The sequence below is a fragment of the Aspergillus pseudoviridinutans genome (assembly GCF_018340605.1).
Source record: "Aspergillus pseudoviridinutans IFM 55266 DNA, scaffold_1, whole genome shotgun sequence".
Classification (NCBI taxonomy): Eukaryota; Fungi; Ascomycota; class Eurotiomycetes; order Eurotiales; family Aspergillaceae; genus Aspergillus; species Aspergillus pseudoviridinutans.
In genome coordinates this window covers 4,559,142-4,577,299 of record NW_025091281.1, presented here as the reverse complement: position 1 = coordinate 4,577,299, position 18,158 = coordinate 4,559,142, and the positions used below count along the sequence as shown (strand labels likewise).

Below are 18,158 nucleotides of genomic sequence, written 5' to 3'. Positions count from 1 at the left end.
AAAACAACGATGTCATTATATATTTGAAACTCGCTAGAGCTCCAATATAGTTTCAGAGACATCTTGATGAATCGTCTTTGTCGCGTAGATCCAGCAACATATCTCAAAGCTGACAACTAGACAATGGTGTGTCAAGAAAGTGGCATTCCTTGATGATTTACGGGCTTTTTGTCTGTCCTACAAGACCCAGCTTGAATGCAAGAGCCACATGGCAGAGAGTACTGTGAGAGGCCTTTGCAATATATTTTAGATTATCATTGTTGATTGTCTTAACCTGACCAGGCTATACATCAAAGATAGATGGACTCCCACATATCTACAATGTCCATGACAAGTCTATAATAGTACGCCTGAAAGGTGATATACTGCCTACTACTGGCTTTCTGCCAAGGTTATGAATCTGGCGCATTCTCCGGCTCTTCCGGAATCGTGGCGAACTTGTTCAAAACTTGTTTCAGGGCAGGTCGTCGGATAGGTTTACTATCTCCGTTAGTATAGGCTTCTTGTCGAGGTAAGATAGACATACCTGATGAACATGTCCATGCCTGAGTCCATGCAGTCTTTAATATTACTTTCTTCCGAGAAAGCGCTAAGCGCAACAATCGGCGCCGAGTAGCCCATGCCGCGGATGAGACGGGTGCTCTGTAGGCCGTCGAGATTGGGCATCTGCCTGTGTCAGCTTTCTTCCATTATAGTGATGATTGAATATATACCTGAATGTCCATGAAGATAAGGTCAAATACTTTGCCCTCTTCCATATTCGCCTTGACTGTGTCGTAGGCTTCTTGGCCGTCTTTGACGACCGTCACGTCATATACCTCTTCTAACCGAAGCATTCTGGAAGGTGTTAGCATTGTTTATAAAGACGTAAAGAAGGACATACCGAAGGACCACCTCCTGGTTCACTACGTTGTCCTCGGCCACCAATACACGCACTTTGCCAGATGTGCTATCTTTCACTTCCGGTTTGGGCCCATCCGCAGGAGTAGCTCTGGGAGTAGACGGTGCGGGGGATGACGGTGTGGGGGTGAAGAACGGGTGACTGAGTCCGACAAGGCGGGGTTGCAGATCCTGCTTCTCAAAATTGCTGGTCAACGGATCGCTTCGAACGGAGCCGTTGTTCGACGGCGATCGCGCGAGACCGGAGGGATCGTCAAGCGAGAAAACACTCGGTGTGCGCGATCCAGCGGCACTGGAACTGCGGGTACTGGGCGCTGCCTCCTTGACGAATTTCAACGGAATTTCCACAGTAAACAAGGCGCCTTTGCCCTGCTCGCTTTCTAGGGTGATCGTTCCATTCATCAAGCGAGACAGCTGCGCGCAGATACTGAGCCCCAGCCCGGTGCCTCCATACTTTCGGTTGAGCCCGAGATCGCCCTGTACAAAGGGCTCGAAGACGCGCTTCTGTAAATGGGGGGCGACGCCAGGACCATTATCCTGGACCTCAAACTGGAAGATCAGAGTTCGCAACTGCGATAGCACGGGAGTGTGATATTCTTCCTGAACCAGACCGTTCGCTGGGTCACGGGGCTGAGAACTGGCATGCGACTGTGGTCGGGATCGCAGTCGCGAATTGCGTCGAGAGTCCTGCATAGAGGATCGGGGACTGCCCGGAGTTTCCACTTCGCGGACGCATTTGATGCGAACCTCGACCTTGCCATGCTCGGGCGTGAACTTGAGACTGTTGCTGACCAGGTTGATCAGAATTTGGAGGATACGATGTTGATCACCCCATAATACCATGTCCCTCAACCGACCAGTCCCTGGCGGACCAAGTGCGGGGGCAGACGCTAGGAGTATCTTCTCCTGGAAGGCATCGCCCTTTGGTGGAAGGGTATCACCGCTGACAAAGTTGACATTGAAGTCGATCTGTTTTTCCTGGACCTGATTCTGGAAAATGACCGCCAGTTGCGACCGGATGTCCGACAATCGAAATTCCCTCTCTTCTAAGCGAATTGCCTGGTCGATTTGGTTCTTGCTAAAGGTCAACAAGTCGTTCAAAAGATGCAATAGAAGATCGCCCGACTTGTAAACAACCTGCAAGGACTTCTTGATCCGAGGAAGATCGTCTTCGCCCATGCACACTGCACACATGCCCAGAATGCCATTCAGCGGGGTCTTGAGCTCGTGTGAGATGTTGGCGATGAACAATGTCTTACTCTCGTTGGCAGTCTCCGCAGCCAACTTGGCGGCTTCCAACTCGCGAGTTCGTTCCGCCACTCGTTCTTCCAGCCGATTGTACTGGATGGAAAGCTCGTCGGACATCTCGTTGAAAGTGCTCGTCAGCTCCGTCAGTTCGTCGGTGATGAGATGCTTGCGTTCCTTCACTCTGCCCGGAATCTGGAAAGTCCTGGCGTGGGTGCGACTGCCATTGCTGTGTGCGCTGTTGGGCCGGTCCTTTCGACGGAAATGCTTCACCCAGGCGACGAAAGTTCCCTTCTCATCCATGTGGTCGTCAAAAGGCCGGGGTTCCGCCTCCGCCTCGGTGGTTCCTACAACGTACGGTCCACTCGAGGGAGGGCGATTATGCGGAGGCTGGGCGGGGGGCTCGATCGACTTGCGAGTGGCCTCGCTCAGTCGGCGAATCGGGGCTACGGCCAGATGGGTGAGCAGCGGAACGATCAAGATAATGAGCCCTATCGTCCCAAAGACGCATGCCAGAATGATTTTCCTGAGCTGGTTGATCGGGGAGAATGCCTCTTCCCGTGATTCCTCCACCAGCAGAATCCACTGTGCCAGGGACGTCTTAGGCCGGATCGCGCCTACCGCAACCTGGTATCCGTGTTCGTTTCGAGTTGACAAATCGCTGATCGAGTCGTTGGTCTGTGCCCACGGTCTCGACATGAGCTTCCATGCCAGCGGATACTGGGACAGGGCAAAGCTGTTCATGCTCATGTTGCCGCCGTGTCTGCTGCTCTGGCCGGGAAGTGGCGTAGGCTCGAACACATAGTGGACATCGGCGCGAGAGAGTCCTTCCACGTCCGGGGCAGAGGTCGCTGTGGCCGGGTACGCGCCCGGGGCGAACCGATTGTCGGCCCGCGATGGACTGAGCAGGAGAATCTGAGCAGTATTGGCCATGCCATCGCGGGAGTTGATCGTGGCCTGCAGATTGGCGGCGCTGGCGACGACCCTGTATGCGGTCAGCAGGGAAATCTGGTTTACTCTCTGTCTATAATCCAGGATTGCCTACGTCATGTATCCAAGAATATCAGAGGCCGAAGTGTTATTGATGATGGGCACTGTGACTGAAATGAGGGAAAAGGAGCTGTTGATCGGCAGCGGCCCTAGGAGAAGAGCGGTGCCAAGTCCAAGCTTGTAGTCCGAAAAGGCGTACACATCGGGTGTGTTGCTGCCGTCGGAGGCTGCGGAATAGGTCAGATTTGGGTAGAGCGCGGGCGGATAACCCAGTCCCTTGTCTCCCAGCATGACGGTGGTGCCATTCGAGTAGGTGTAGGGAAGTGTGATATCGGCAATATCTTTTGCGGTGACATTGAGCAATCCGTGTGGATTTCCTTGACCATTTCGAGAGAAAATGGTGGCTTGATAGAGGTCCAGATAATTGCTGCTGCTCAATGCCGACTGCACATCCGTAACCGACGAGGTCCAGTTCGAATCACTCGAGTTCCCACTGTAAAAACGACTTAGAGCACCCTGGATCAGCAGTCGAGTGACGATGGTATTGCATGTCGATTCGAGGAGTTTAAGATTGGAAGCGATCTGGCTGGCTTTGATTGTTGCGACCAGCTCGAGTCCTTCGGATCTAGAGGGTTATGCTGTTAGTGGGAAACGTACCATAAAGCCAAGAAAAGGCTGCTATCTTACTGGACATCGACCACGAAATTGTAGCTATTAATCCACTGCGTTCGATTAGTCTTGGAGCTGAAGGATGATCGGCGATCAGCGCGAGAGCTCACCGTAGCGATGGACAGCACGGCCAGGCCCACTAGGGCGGTCACAAGGACCAGCAGGCCGAGCTGTACGGCAATTGGGATGCGCATCCGGAGACAACTCTGGCTGGTCGACCAGAGGAGGCCGGCTCAGCTCATCGTTTTGATTCTGGAGAGGGGAATAGAGGAGAATGAGATGAAGAAAGAAGATGGAAGGAGAGGAGAATCGGAAAAAGAGGAGATTGGAGAAGATGTCGGAGATGGATGTCCCAATCGGGATTAGTGATTACACCTGCTGCAACAGAAAGAGCTCAGTCTGGAACAAAGAATAATAATGAGGCCAAGAATCCGATAACCGAGTCCAGAAGAACCAGACAATCAAATGTTGGATAGCCGTTAGAGAAACGGTTCCTAGTCTCAACCATACTTCGGAGACACGGATTCTACCGTCGTCTGAGTAAGTAATAATGATGGATGGAGATGAGCTCGTCGCTTACCGAGGAGGACGACAGGACAGGGAGGCCAGATCGGGGCAGCTGTGGATTCCCGCCGAACTCTGCCTTGGAAGTAGGGATTACAGCGGATCAACTGCAGCGAATAATTGCGGAGAGAAAAAGCCTCCTGTGGTCTAGACTAGTCGCGATCCATTATTCAATCTAAACGGTTTGATTATTCTTGCTTCGTTGGTGCGGGCCGATCCACTGCCCTGAGGCCTCAGGCAGTCAGGCCCGCCAATCAAATGCAGGAATGACTAATCCTCCGTATCACGTGCCATTTAGAGACAGCATGTCTCCCAATCCAGAGTACATCTACCCCCTTAGATATAGGCTATCCACTCTCATTATTCAGAGCATTTGAATCTCTCATCTCTAGTCTCCAGATTGATGGCCTACCACAATCCAATGGCAGCAACCAACGCATCCATAGCCGAACTATGAGATGAAGCATCCACCTGCTCAAGGGGACCTGCCCAATTAACTCCCATCTTATTACTGGCATCGCGATCATTCGCCCAGATACTATCGGCAGACGCTGTAATGACACGCGAGTATGCCTCATCTGGGGCGACGCTGTGCAACAACCGCAGATTGCGGACGAAGATCCCCTTGAACTGCGTGCTGTCGCCTGTACAGCTGCTAGGCTCACAGGGCTCGTGCATGACACCATTCGAGTCACTTAGCGTCGCAATAGCGGCTCTAGCAATCTCCCCTGCTGACTCGAGGAATGTTGCATTAGGAGACGCACGATATAGCTCGGCCAGTCCGCCAAGGATGACTCCTTGATTGTAGGTCCATCTATTTTGTCAGCTCTCGATCTCGATTGCGGGGATTGTTCCCTACGTGGTCTGTCCATTATTCTGGCAGCTCTCCGTCAGCCCATCGTTGATGGTGTGGTTCGCGTTGATCATCCCGCTGCCTCGGAACCAATCCCACTCGCGTTGAGCCCAGTCAACATAATACTGCTTGTTCGACGCTCGATTCGCGAGATGCGCCGCCAGCGAGAGAAACAGCTCGTTCGCAATGGCGTTGACATAGGTATGCGTGTAGTCCCAGTAGATGCCCCCGCCGCACCTTGACGGCCACACCTTACTCTAAACACTTGTCAGAATTTCTTCTCACGGACAATCGAGCAACCCACCAAGTCGTCAAACACGCCCATCGCGAGATCAAGATACTCCTGTCTACCCGTGACATCATATGCAGCGATCCACGCCAACGCCCACCACGCATCATCGTCGTACGCTCCATCCAACCACTGAGAGACATCTACCCCTGCGCGCCGCCGATCAACCTCCTGCGGACGATGATGCTTAATCGCCCCGGTGTACGTGTCATTCCCCCGTCCCGGCGCGGGATTCGATGTCGGCGCTACCGACCACGTATTCTCAAAGACAGCGACAGCAACGTCCCGCACGGAGTCATCCACCTCCGCCAAGTCAGCAATAACAGTCATACAGTTGGCCCCGTTCCACCAGCCGCAGGTATTCCAGATGCCGCTGGTAGTGTTGTACCATGTCTGGAGCGCGGCAAGGGCCGTCTCCGCGCGGGTTGTAGGCGTTCCGGCCGCGACGGAGGTAGCGAGGAGAAGGAAGCAGAATTCGAAGAGCATTTTGCGTGTGTCATTTTGGATCTCCAGGTGCGGGCCTGTCTTTTATGGCTGGCAAGTCTACCACACGAAATGCAGGTGGTGTATCAGGTGCGCAAAAAGGGGCCGGAATGCACCATGTATACTTGCCAGGGATGGGACATTCTTTCTGAAAAGATATGTGCCATGACGCACAATGATCTGCATGCTCGGCGGAATATAGACTAGAATATAATCTGACTCGTCACGAACCTCGAACTTGATCGACACAGCCGGGACCTGCAGGGGCCATGCAGGTCCGACTGGGATGTGTCATGTCACATTTGTGTGCTAGATTTGAAACCAAACTACGGACCGCGTCGATATTTTTAGTTCACATGCCACTGGTCAATCGTCAATCATATGTATTCTTTTGGGAATGATATAGCCTTAATTATAACCAGCCAACTACCAATCATATATACTATGTATAGCTATAACGATCACCGCCAAGTGTCATTCTCAGTCGCAGTCGACACACCACAGCCCGATGGCACCGTGTACGAGCGGTTGGGGTCACTCTCCCACACGATTGAGCCATCGCTTTCCTTGCGGATGTACTTGTACTGGAAGGTCGTGCCGGCGGGCAGATTGATGGTCACGTACCAGAGGTTATTGCTGGAAGTATACTGGGACGCGCTCAGGGCCACCGCACTGCTGGTATCCCAGTTACCGAGCTGGGAGATGGATCCGACAATGTAGACGTTCTCGCCGTAGGTGGTGGTGGCGATCTCATCAAAGGTGACCGCGACGGAGCTAGGGGTTGTGCAGGCGGTCGTCGTGGTGCTGGTGCTGCTGGTGGTGGTGCCGGAGCCCGTAGTAGTAGTGGTGGCGCCCGCAGAGCCACTGGTCAGCGTGCTGGGCCAGGAGGTGGCCGTTGCGGTGCTGTAGGTGCCGGTGGCAGAGCCCGTGGAGCAAGACGAGGGGACAGTGTTGGCGGAGGATGCGCCCCAGGAAGGAGGCACCACGCCGTTGCGCCGCATGTTGGCGGTTAGGAGAGCGGCGTACGACCAGGTCAGGTCGCGGGCGGAGAGGGAGGTCCCGGAGGACTTGTCGAATTGCTCGGAGAGGGAGCCGTTGTTCATGGCGTGGGTCTCGACGATGCTGACGTAGCCGTCTGCGTAGGTCTTGACCGCGTTGATGATGGTTGTGAAGGTGGAGCTGCCGGAGGCGTAGGTGCCCACGGCGGCGGAGCTGTAGACGTCCTGGAAGAAGGCGAGAGATGTGCTTGTAATCGTAATGGAACCGACCTTCTTCCACTGGTAGATAGCGTCGTAGAGCTGTTCGGCAGCGGCGAGAGTGGTGAGGAACCAGGGGTTGCCGTTGTAGTAGGAATCCTCGGGATAGCGGCCAGCCGAAACAGCAACACCCTGTGCGATGCCGGAGTTGATCGCGTAGACAGAGCGGAACGAGTCGGTGTACACCTTGTGGTTGGCAAGGGCACGAGGAGAACAGGGTTGGAAAGTAGTATCGTCGCAGCCGGCTTCGGGGTCGAAGGTATGGATGCTGGCGAGGACGGTGTTGGCGTCCTTGCCGGAACGGCCACCGCCAGTGTTGGCGTTGATATACGAGCCAGTCCAGAAGTTCTGCATGTAGCAGAGGATCTGAGGGGCCTGCGAGTCACACCACGAGCAGGAGGCTCCCACCCTCTTAGCAAATGTGCTTCCCTCAACGAGGGCACGGTGCTGAACAGCGACGGTGAAGAAGGACATGGAGTTCACCTCCTCCCAGAGATCTGTCAAAGTAAATAAATTGTCAGCAAGGATGCACAGATTTCTAGCAGAGAGTCAGACTCACCATAGCCGGTCTGGCTCCAGTACTGAGCCACATAGGACAAGTCATTGCGCACAATGGGCCAGATGTTGCTGACAGCATAGCTAGAGTAGCCGTTATCCTGTAGATGTCAGCCAACTCGTCTCCTCCTTATTTACAAAGAACATACAATCAGCCAGTTACCAAAGTCGATGAGGGCCGTGGCGCGCAGAGCCGGACCGTCGCGCTGAGGACGACCCCAGGCTCCAGTAAAGGCGGTCATATCGACGTTGAACTTGGGCTCCGCGAGACCTCCGCTCGAAAGACCGCCGGACGGATTAGAAACGGTCTGCAAGTAGGCCTGAGAGTTGACGTATTCTGTGATAACTGTCTGCAGACCCAGGTTGCCGTTCCGGAAGAGATCAACCAAGACCTTCATGGTGAGAGCAGCATCTCTTGTCCAGGTATAGTAGTCTAAAGATGTCAATTTCTGTCGGACAGGACCAGTTCAGGATAGTCACTCACAGTCTGGGCTGCTGGTGCTGGGACTGGCAATAATTATGCCAGACTTTGCGCTCTTCGCGTAAGCACCGTCGGCACCGACGTTGGCGAGAATGCCATTCAGCGAAACGGTAGTCTCAGTAGCCAACCAGGTGTCCAAGCTGCCAGTAGCACGAGGGGACAAACGAGGAGCTGCAATAGCAGCATGCCCGAGAGCCAGCGCACAAAGCGCGTAGGAAAGGCGAGGCATGGCTTGGTGACAGACGGATTCCGCAAGGAAAGGATGAGACGAAAGGAGAGTGAAGGGGATGAGATGAGACTTGTCGTCCTGAATACTGACGCAAGGGGCATCTCTGGGGTGTGATCCCTCTTCTTATAGATTTTTTGACTCTGCATGGCTGGTGATTGTGTGTCTTGAATGTATTTCCGGCGAGTGGATTTCTTGTATCTTCTGCTGGGCTCTTTTCTTAGCATTCTAAGGATTTGATTGGACTGAGGGATGAAGGCAAGACACGGTCTTATTCAATCTAGTTCACAATTTCTGCATATGAGAAACCCCAAGAGCATAAACAACGCCTCAGACGGCATGCAAAGAGAGCCAGGTTCCCCACGGGGTCCATCTGCAACGGCAGGACATGGATGCCGCATGTGATAATGAGGTTGATTCCCTGTAGAGACGGAGATTCCCGTCAATCCCGATAGGCCTGATATCCTGGGGAGACGCTGGATAGCAGCAGCAGGCAACTCCACGGAGATTTAGGCAGTATTCCGCTGCTCCGACTGGTTCTTCTATCCGAAGCTAACGCTGCCGGGCTCATTCATGCCTACCATCCGCCATCCGAGACTCCAATCTCTCCATCAGTACGTATTCACTCCAACTTGGCTTGCGGAGAAAATTTGGGATGTGCAGATTGCAGACTCGTCAGCCGATCGGGAACTCGGTTTACGGAGACGGGGACTGGTAAAGTGGTGAGATCAAGAGCGCATTCAGAACATCCACTATAGCGCCGGACTTGTTGCCAATTCGGATCAAGCCTGAAGGAGCCCAAAAGGCCGTCGATATTAAGATTCCCCGCAATTCCGCCGCCCCCTGCTTCGGTCGGGCATAAGCACTTGATTCTCGGATCTCAGGTCCGTGTCAGATTCTGTCTGATTCTCTTCACCTGTCTGTTAGTCTGATTTGGATGACAAGCGAATTCTTTGACGGATCTATTCTCCGAAGAAATTAGAGTTAGGGCTGCTACATGGTTTCTACATGGCTACGACTAAGTACGGGCAGATTGTCAGGCCCGTCCGTTTAATCACATGTACGAGCCTACGAGGCCGTGTCTAACCTAGTATCCCCTCAAGCGGAATGTGGAGAGACTGCCCACTAACTTTCTTTACTCCTTAGTACACGCTTAGCTGGTGTGGGGATCACCTCGCGTACAATTTCACTGCCGATTCCACGAATCACCCCCTTGCTTCCACACTAAACGTGTAGTATGCACCTTTCACGGATTGCTTGCGTCTCTTCTGCACAACTGCCGAGCTCACTAGTGGATTTTCCGCGGTTTTCGGCTCCTCGTTGTCTTCCTAGAGCCGGACTCACCAACCTATTGCCATGAACGTAGGGCTTTAGATGCGGCTTTGCCAAACTCAATCGGTGCGAGAGTCGAAACAGGCATCGATCCCCTCGGAAGGCAGTCACGGCATTGAAGAAATCAATTTGTCCACGCGCCCGGGAGGATCGTCACTGGTGAATGCACAGGACGGGACATCCGTAGCGTATTAGGAAGGCGTGCAGCACCTACTATCGGTAGCGAGGGTATATAATTCTTGTAACTCTGTTGGGAAATCTTCGTATGGCATGATATCGAGCTGCAGACGCACGTTGCCAGGATGAAGTGGGCCTCGTCACTTCTCCCGCTATCMCTGTCCCTGCTCGGGCAGGCTGCCCATGCTCTGACCCCAGCCGAATGGCGCAGTCAGTCTATCTATTTCCTCCTGACCGATCGCTTTGGCCGACAAGACAATTCCACAACCGCGGCCTGCGATGTCACGCAAAGGGTTTGTGTCCTATCATGCTGGTTTGTGCGCATGCTAACGTTTGCAGCTATATTGCGGCGGTAGTTGGCAGGGCATAATCAATCATGTACGATTGCCCCATATTCTACAGTCAAAACTAACAATGTCAGCTCGACTACATCCAAGGAATGGGATTTACTGCCATCTGGATCACCCCAGTAACTGAGCAGTTCTATGAGGACACCGGCGACGGTACTTCCTACCATGGATACTGGCAGCAGAACATGTGAGCATTGCCTCTCAGTCTGTGATTCATACTAATCAACGAAGCTATGAGGTCAATTCCAACTATGGAACAGCTCAAGATCTCAAAAGCCTGGCCGACGCGCTGCACGCGCGTGGCATGTACCTGATGGTCGACGTGGTCGCCAACCATATGGTAAGCCGGATTTCCTCGTTGTACATTAGGATCTGACCATTTAGGGCTACGACGGAGCGGGCACTTCGGTAGACTACAGTGTCTTCAATCCTTTTAATTCCTCTAGTTACTTCCATCCATACTGTCTCATCTCCGACTACAGCAACCAGACTAATGTAGAGGACTGCTGGCTGGGAGACACCACCGTCTCATTACCCGACCTTAACACGACCGAAACGACAGTGCGAACCATCTGGTACGATTGGGTGAAGGCATTGGTTGCCAACTATTCCAGTCAGTACGCCGCACCTGGGGATAGATGATACTGACAGTGATAGTCGACGGCCTGCGCATTGATACCGTGAAACATGTCGAGAAAGCCTTCTGGCCCGGTTACAATGACGCTGCTGGTGTCTACTGTGTCGGCGAGGTCTTTTCGGGTGATCCAGCGTACACCTGTCCGTACCAGAATTACCTGGACGGTGTTCTCAACTATCCAATGTACGCATAACGATCTCGGCGCGGGTTTCATACTGACTACTGCAGATACTATCAGCTTCTCTACGCGTTTGAATCCACCAGCGGCAGCATCAGCAATCTCTACAACATGATCAGCTCTGTTGCGTCTGACTGCGCGGATCCCACCTTGCTGGGCAACTTTATCGAGAATCATGATAACCCCAGATTTGCTTCGTAGGTCTTCCCTCAGTTTTACGTATGCAATCTAACCTCCTCAGCTATACGAGCGACTATTCGCAAGCCAAGAATGTCATCTCTTTCATATTCTTTTCCGACGGGATCCCCATTGTCTACGCAGGACAGGAACAGCACTACAGCGGTGGGGCAGACCCGGCCAACCGCGAGGCTGTCTGGCTGTCTGGATACTCGACCAGCGCCACGCTGTACAGCTGGATCGCCTCTACCAACAAGATCCGCAAGCTGGCGATCTCCAAAGACTCGGCCTACGTAACCTCCAAGGTATTTATCGTCCTATCTTTGCATTCTACGCTAACATCGATAGAACAATCCATTCTACTACGATTCCAACACTCTCGCTATGCGCAAGGGTTCAACTGCTGGCGCCCAAGTCATCACCGTCCTCAGCAACAAGGGATCCTCGGGCAGTTCCTACTCCCTCTCCCTCAGCGGCACGGGCTACTCCGCCGGCGCCACCCTCGTCGAGATGTACACGTGCACCACTCTCACCGTGGACTCGAGCGGGAATCTCGCCGTGCCAATGGCGTCCGGTTTGCCCCGGGTTCTTGTGCCTTCGTCCTGGGTCAGTGGAAGTGGTCTCTGCGGCGGCTCTGTCTCCACCACCGCAACTACCACCACCAGTGCCACCACGACCACAACAGCGACAACAACGACAGCGTGTACATCCGCCACAGCGCTCCCAATTCTCTTCGAAGAACTCGTCACAACCACCTACGGCGAGAACATTTACCTGACCGGCTCGATCAGCCAACTCAGCAACTGGGCCACGAGTTCTGCGATCGCCCTCTCGGCGGGTAATTACACCTCGTCGAACCCTGAATGGTATGTGACCGTGACCTTGCCTGTTGGCACCTCGTTCCAGTACAAGTTCTTCAAGAAGGAGTCGGATGGGAGCATCACGTGGGAGAGTGATCCGAACCGGTCGTATACGGTGCCGACTGGGTGTGCGGGTACGACCGTGACGGTGTCTGATACGTGGAGATGATTTTCACCTCATCTGGGGCTGGGGCTCCAGGTTACTGGATAGCATGATGATGTACATATGCTGATATGGAATATGTTAATGAGTATATCTGACGGATTGTTCACCCAAAGGGAATGCTACATCGCATGTATCAGTAGATTGATCCTATAAGAGCAAAGAGGTAGTCCACTCATCAGATTGCAACGGTTCTTACACTTCCAGTACAGGTGATCTTTAAGCGATCTTGCTGTATCGAACGGCAAGGGCAGACAGATCATCCATTTGCTCAGAATGACCGTACAATGCTGCCGGGGATCGAACACCGTTTGCGCTGCTCTCTCCTGCTGAGAGGGGAGCGTGTTTCCTAAAAGAGGTATCTTGGGCGACTGTCGTTGGCAAAATGCCTCATATTGAACTGGAGGAAGGGGTTAGGGTTGAATGGGATGGATTGCATGTTGCTACGGCAAGAGACGAAGATAGTGTATGAATATGTTAATTTGTGGTGGTTGCTCTGCGTGTGGTTTTTTGCTGTTATGTATTTATATAGTGAGGCTGTACACTACAAGGCTGTTGCTGTACATCTGGCGAGTCCTACTTACGTTGTGGCACAGCAAAACGTTGGAGAGTGAATGGAAAATTGAGGCTCAGCAGCATATAGGATCAGATGAATATCAGTAGGTTGTGGTGTAGAAATTGACTCGGCTAATCATGGGTTGCTACTGTGTCAACCAGAATATGTCTTTCATTTCTACTATGCCAGAAATGGTCGTCTAGACACCTTTTCGGCGTAGTGGATTTGATTGCTAACAGGTTGTTGAGCCATACCTGTAGATACTGTGGACTGCCTCTGCACCTGGAACAGTGTAAGGCCGTCCCAGATTAGGACATGCTACCTTCCTGCCGTACATAGCCTCTCTTCAACCTCCCCTATTCATGTTAGCCATATTCTCTTCTCTATACATACCGGGTTAGAACCGCTAGATTTAGAGCCCCTGTCAACTGCCGACACGAAGATGAAACGGATTGCCAAGCCCGTTAGCAGACCGCTTATTCATATGATGGTTCTGATTGCTCGCTATAACAAGCCTTCGCTTTAAATAGCCCCTCTACATTGGGATTCTCCCCCCACCTTCCTGATCAGCGGTCGTTGGTGCCAATTAGTGAGAAACTCTGACAGCGGACGGTTGCCGATCTCTTCCCGCTGCCACTCGGAATCCCCTCGGAATGCGCGGGATTGTCCCGCATACTGAAGGGAAGCATATAAACATCTCATCCCTCATAGCTTTCCCATAGCATTCTCTATTGTCCTACATTTTTGACGTCAAAATGTCCACTATCACCGTCACCGGCGCCGCTGGCCGCCAAATTTCCGGTACCTATATCCTCCACGAGAATATTAGATGACACTCTAACGCAGACAGTCCCCACCGGCCTCTTCATCCACAACGAATTCATCCCCTCATCCTCCAACGAGACCCTCGCCGTCGAGAACCCAACAACAGGAAACATCCTCGGCACCATTTCCGCCGCCACCGCCGCCGATGTCGAGCGCGCCGTAACCTCAGCCACCACCGGCTTCCAGACCTGGCGGGCAACCCCCGGCCCGGAGCGCGGCCGGCTCCTCCTTAAGCTCGCCGACCTGATCGAGCGCGATGCCGAGGAGTTCGCCAGTCTCGAGGCCGTTGACGCTGGCATTCTCTACACCGATAGCATGGGGATGAATATCCCCCAGACAATCGCGAACCTGCGGTACTACGCCGGCTGGGCCGACAAGATCGACGGGAAGACCCTTGAGATCCCGGGCGGCGTGGGGTATACCTTCCGCGAGCCGCTGGGCGTATGCGCGGCCATTGTGCCGTGGAATGCCCCTTTGTATGCCTCCTACCTCCCATCCACTTCACAACAGTAACTAATGAGGCAGGATGATCACAATCTGGAAACTCGCCCCGGCTCTAGCCACCGGCAACTCCCTCATCATCAAAACCTCCGAAAACTCCCCTCTGTACGGCCAGAAGCTGGCCCAACTAATCGTAGAAGCCGGCTTCCCCGCCGGCGTCGTCAACATCATCGCTGGCCTGGGCCTCCCCGCAGGCCAAAGCCTAGCCGAGCACCCCTCCATCCGCAAAGTCTCCTTCACAGGCTCCAGCGCCACAGGCCGGAAGATCCTCGCCGCGGCGGCCAAGACTAACCTCAAGAAAGTCTCGCTCGAGCTAGGCGGCAAGGGCCCCTCCATTGTCTTTGACGACTGCGATCTCGACAACGCCCTCCTCTGGACCCGCATCGGAATCACCGCGAACAACGGGCAGATCTGCGCGGCCGGATCGCGCATCTACGTCCAGGATACGATATACGAGAAGTTCCTCGAGGCGTATGTGCGTGCGGCGAGGGAGAACCCCGGTGTGGCTGGTGATCCGCTCGATCCTGCTACCACCAAGGGGCCTATCGTGAACGGCGCCCAGCACCAGAAGATCCTGGGGTATATTGCGCAGGGCAAGGAAGCCGGCGCGCGGCTGCTCTTTGGAGGGGAGAAGGTTGGTGAGAAGGGGTATTTTGTGGAGAATACCGCGTTTGCGGATGTTAAGGAGGATGCGGCCATTATGAAGGAGGAGATTTTTGGGCCGGTGGCAGTTCGTCTTCCTCATTCTATTTTTACATACGGAGATGTGCTAATGCTGTGGTAGAGTATCGCCAAGTTCTCGTCCGAAGACGAGGTCATCCGCAAGGCAAACGACACCCTGCACGGCCTCAGCGCGGCGGTCTTCACCAATGACGTGAACCGCGCGTACCGGGTGAGCAGGGCGCTGGAGTCGGGCCAGGTGACGGTCAACGCGTGGGCCATGCTCAGCGCGAATGCGCCGTTTGGGGGTGTCAAGGAGAGCGGGTTTGGCAGGGATATGGGTGAGGAGGCGCTGGAGGGGTGGACTTCTGTCAAGACGGTCAAGTATATGATTCTGGCTGGAGGTGCGAAGTTGTAATTATCATGCTATATACATATACCTGTATCTACAGACTGATCGGGTGCATCTTGTGAAACACGTTGGTGGGGTCATACTTGGCCTTCAGCTCCTGCAGTCTGCTCAGATTCTCACCGTAGATGTTGTTCACCACCGAGTCACCCGCTAACATCATTAGCATAAACTATTTGTTACAAGAGTGAAGAAGACTTACGCTCGGCGTAGTTGATATACTGCGGCACCCCCTCCTGCACCTTCGCGTCCAACTCCACCTTCCACCGCGCCTGCATCTCCCGCGCCCAAGCCCGGTGCTCCGCGTCCTTGCGCGCATCCGTCCACCGCAGATTGATCAACCCGTTCTGCGTACTGCTGCGGCTCGCAAACGCGGTAGCCTCGCGCGGCACCGCACAGATGGCGCGCATATCGTAGAACTCCAGCAGGAGCGCCGAGGCGGCCAGGTCAGGCTCCGCCTGCAGCCGGGCCGTCAGGTCAGCGAGCATGGTGCGTGCAAACGACGGGGCCAGCGGCGGGTGGAAGAAGACGCCCTTGAAGGACTTGCGGCCGCCGTAGGTGGCCATTGGGTTCTGCAGTGTGTTGAGCTGCGAGTAGGGGATCACGGCGGTGGTGTTGACGACGGGGTCGAGGGCGAGGAGGCCCGCGTACCGCTTCTGGCCTTGCTCCTGGCTGCCGTTGTAGAAGACGATGACGTTGACCATGGGGACGGGGGCGCCGGGGGGCTGGGCGAAGACGCAGATGGCGCCGCCGCGGGGGTCCGGGTTTTCGAGGGTCAGGTTGAGCTGCTCGATGACCTGTTCGACTTTGTCTGGGGTGAAGGCCAGGAGCCCCGCGTAGACGGGGTTGGTCTGCTCGTGGGCCCGGTAGGTGAAGCTGGTCACGACGCCAAAGTTGTACCCGGCGCCGCGGAGGCCCCAGAAGAGGTCTGCGTTTTCCGTCGCGGACGCCGTCACAATCTGCCCGTTGGCCAGGACGACTGTTGCGGACAGCAGATTGTCGATGGTGAGGCCGTACTGGCCGCTGAGCCAGCCATATCCCCCGCCCAGGGTAAGGCCGCCAACGCCTGTATGGTTGACGGTGCCTCCGACGGCGGCCAACCCGTGCTCGGCAGCGGCCTCGTCGACTTCCTTCCAGGTGGCACCTCCGCCGACCGTGACAGTTTTGGCAGCTGGGTCCACGGAGACGGACTTCATCAAGGAGAGGTCAATGACCAGGCCACCGTCGGAGGAGCTGGTGCCCGCGACAGAGTGGCCGCCACCTTTGACAGCGAGGTCGATGTGCTGCTCTTGCGCCCAGAGGAGAGCGGCACGGACATCCTCGGAGCCAGTCGGCATGACCACGATTCCCTGTCGTCAGACCGTCAGAATGATCCGTATCTAAAAGTAAGGGGCATAGGCATACCGCTGGTTTAGAGCCGGTGTCGGACCATCGTTGGAGCGTGTTGTGATAGCCGTCTGAGTCCGGGGTGTAGACCTTGGCCGACCTGAGTTGGTTTTTGAGAGCGGCAATAGCAGATTCGGGAATCATTTCGCCTGTGATAGAGAGAGAATAGTTGATGAGGGTGAAGCTGAAAAAAGTGCGGATGGCAGTTCAAATACCCCGCATCGCCATGGCTGATGCCCACGACGATCAGTAATCAATAAGAGATGGCGCACTCATTTACCAAAAACCGCAAATTCAATTACTCAATTGATATTCTTACATCTACTTGGAGATCTATTAATGGTTTGATGGTAATTCTGCCGCCCATGTCCCTCCTGGCTTTTGCCCATTTGTGTCTGGCGCCTCCACCAGCCTCGAAGGATTCCTCTCTACCGGATATGTATACGGCGCTGCTTCCTGCTGCATCGGTGGAGGATATTCTTGGCCTCCCCCTGGAGCAGCCGGAGGATACATCGACTGAGGTTGTTGTGCAGCGCGACGACGTCGCCGGAACAGAACCCAGATCAACGCCCCGATGAGGATCACGCCAGCTCCCGCGCCAACCCCGATTCCCGCTGCTGCACCCGCCGATAGCCCTGATGAGGGAGAGGCCGTAGAACTTGGCGACGACATAGGCGTACTCGTTCCTGTCGCTGTAGTGGCAGTCGTACTTGTCGCGGTCGAATTCGTCGCAACGCCCAAGTCATACAACGGCCGAGCCAGAGTTACCGTCTCCCCTTTGGTCGCGTTCGGTTGCGTCTTGCACGCCGACGCCATGTTATCCATGAAATTGCCCAGGACCTTGGAACCAGCTTTGCCCCTCAAGCACTCGGAGCAGCCACTCGCGTACGTGGGAAAGGCATTGCTGTTCTGCGTACAGTAGCTGTACAGCGACACGTTGTTGCCCCACCAGAGGGTCTCGAAGACGGGTTTCAGGGGGAGACATTTCGACTCGCAGGGGGAGAGCGAGGTCGAGGCGGGGTCTTCGTAGACGCAGACCTGGATTGTGTATTTCTGGTTGACTATCGATGAAGGTTAATATGGTCTGTGGATGTGAATCAAGGGATAGCGTACAGATGAACCAGTAGACGTCACTGTCGAACTGGGTGGAGTAGGTGGTACTGGTACTTTCGCAAAGGAGACAGTTCTTCATCGCCAGCCCCTTGACCGTGGAATTGTAATCTCCATCGTTGCAGATCAACTCATCGTTGACTGTCTTGGCGGTGCCTCCGCAGATGGACAAGCAGGGCGAATTCACGGTCGCGATGACTGCCAACGCGGGGATTGCTGATAACAGCAGCCCGAGAGCAGCGAGTTTGGCCATATTGATGGATTTTAGGGGATAACCGTATGATGAGGAAATGGGAAGGGAGGCGTAAGATTTATCCATTATTTGA

The 18,158-nt window shown here is 54.3% G+C and overlaps 7 protein-coding genes across 7 annotated transcripts; 2 read left to right on the top strand and 5 right to left on the bottom strand.

Moving 5' to 3' along the window:
• Positions 1-392: 392 nt before the first annotated feature.
• tcsB (putative sensor histidine kinase/response regulator TcsB/Sln1) lies at positions 393-3,998 on the bottom strand (the record flags this gene model as incomplete). The annotated part of the gene is made up of 7 exons (XM_043297887.1): positions 393-480; positions 527-666; positions 714-837; positions 884-3,130; positions 3,191-3,760; positions 3,823-3,857; positions 3,915-3,998. 7 exons carry the CDS (start codon positions 3,996-3,998, stop codon positions 393-395), a joined length of 3,288 nt encoding a protein of 1,095 aa, XP_043153822.1.
• Positions 3,999-4,776: 778 nt separating this feature from the next.
• Positions 4,777-5,996, bottom strand: Asppvi_001591 (putative glycosyl hydrolase; the record flags this gene model as incomplete). Its single annotated transcript, XM_043297886.1, has 3 exons — positions 4,777-5,182; positions 5,228-5,478; positions 5,526-5,996. 3 exons carry the CDS (start codon positions 5,994-5,996, stop codon positions 4,777-4,779), a joined length of 1,128 nt encoding a protein of 375 aa, XP_043153821.1.
• Positions 5,997-6,454: 458 nt separating this feature from the next.
• Asppvi_001590 (putative glucan 1,4-alpha-glucosidase) lies at positions 6,455-8,514 on the bottom strand (the record flags this gene model as incomplete). Its single annotated transcript, XM_043297885.1, has 4 exons — positions 6,455-7,746; positions 7,809-7,905; positions 7,954-8,237; positions 8,289-8,514. 4 exons carry the CDS (start codon positions 8,512-8,514, stop codon positions 6,455-6,457), a joined length of 1,899 nt encoding a protein of 632 aa, XP_043153820.1.
• A 1,631-nt stretch (positions 8,515-10,145) lies between these two features.
• On the top strand, positions 10,146-12,391 carry Asppvi_001589 (putative alpha-amylase; the record flags this gene model as incomplete). Its single annotated transcript, XM_043297884.1, has 8 exons — positions 10,146-10,313; positions 10,442-10,557; positions 10,602-10,710; positions 10,755-10,983; positions 11,028-11,190; positions 11,236-11,382; positions 11,427-11,667; positions 11,711-12,391. The coding sequence occupies 8 exons, from the start codon at positions 10,146-10,148 to the stop codon at positions 12,389-12,391; spliced, it is 1,854 nt and encodes a 617-aa protein (XP_043153819.1).
• A 1,305-nt stretch (positions 12,392-13,696) lies between these two features.
• Asppvi_001588 (putative aldehyde dehydrogenase) lies at positions 13,697-15,345 on the top strand (the record flags this gene model as incomplete). Its single annotated transcript, XM_043297883.1, has 4 exons — positions 13,697-13,742; positions 13,792-14,242; positions 14,292-14,997; positions 15,052-15,345. 4 exons carry the CDS (start codon positions 13,697-13,699, stop codon positions 15,343-15,345), a joined length of 1,497 nt encoding a protein of 498 aa, XP_043153818.1.
• A 28-nt stretch (positions 15,346-15,373) lies between these two features.
• On the bottom strand, positions 15,374-16,866 carry Asppvi_001587 (FAD-binding oxidoreductase; the record flags this gene model as incomplete). The annotated part of the gene is made up of 3 exons (XM_043297882.1): positions 15,374-15,489; positions 15,539-16,685; positions 16,741-16,866. The coding sequence occupies 3 exons, from the start codon at positions 16,864-16,866 to the stop codon at positions 15,374-15,376; spliced, it is 1,389 nt and encodes a 462-aa protein (XP_043153817.1).
• Positions 16,867-17,058: 192 nt separating this feature from the next.
• Positions 17,059-18,085, bottom strand: Asppvi_001586 (uncharacterized protein; the record flags this gene model as incomplete). Its single annotated transcript, XM_043297881.1, has 2 exons — positions 17,059-17,783; positions 17,836-18,085. The coding sequence occupies 2 exons, from the start codon at positions 18,083-18,085 to the stop codon at positions 17,059-17,061; spliced, it is 975 nt and encodes a 324-aa protein (XP_043153816.1).
• Between the last annotated feature and the right edge of the window lie 73 nt (positions 18,086-18,158).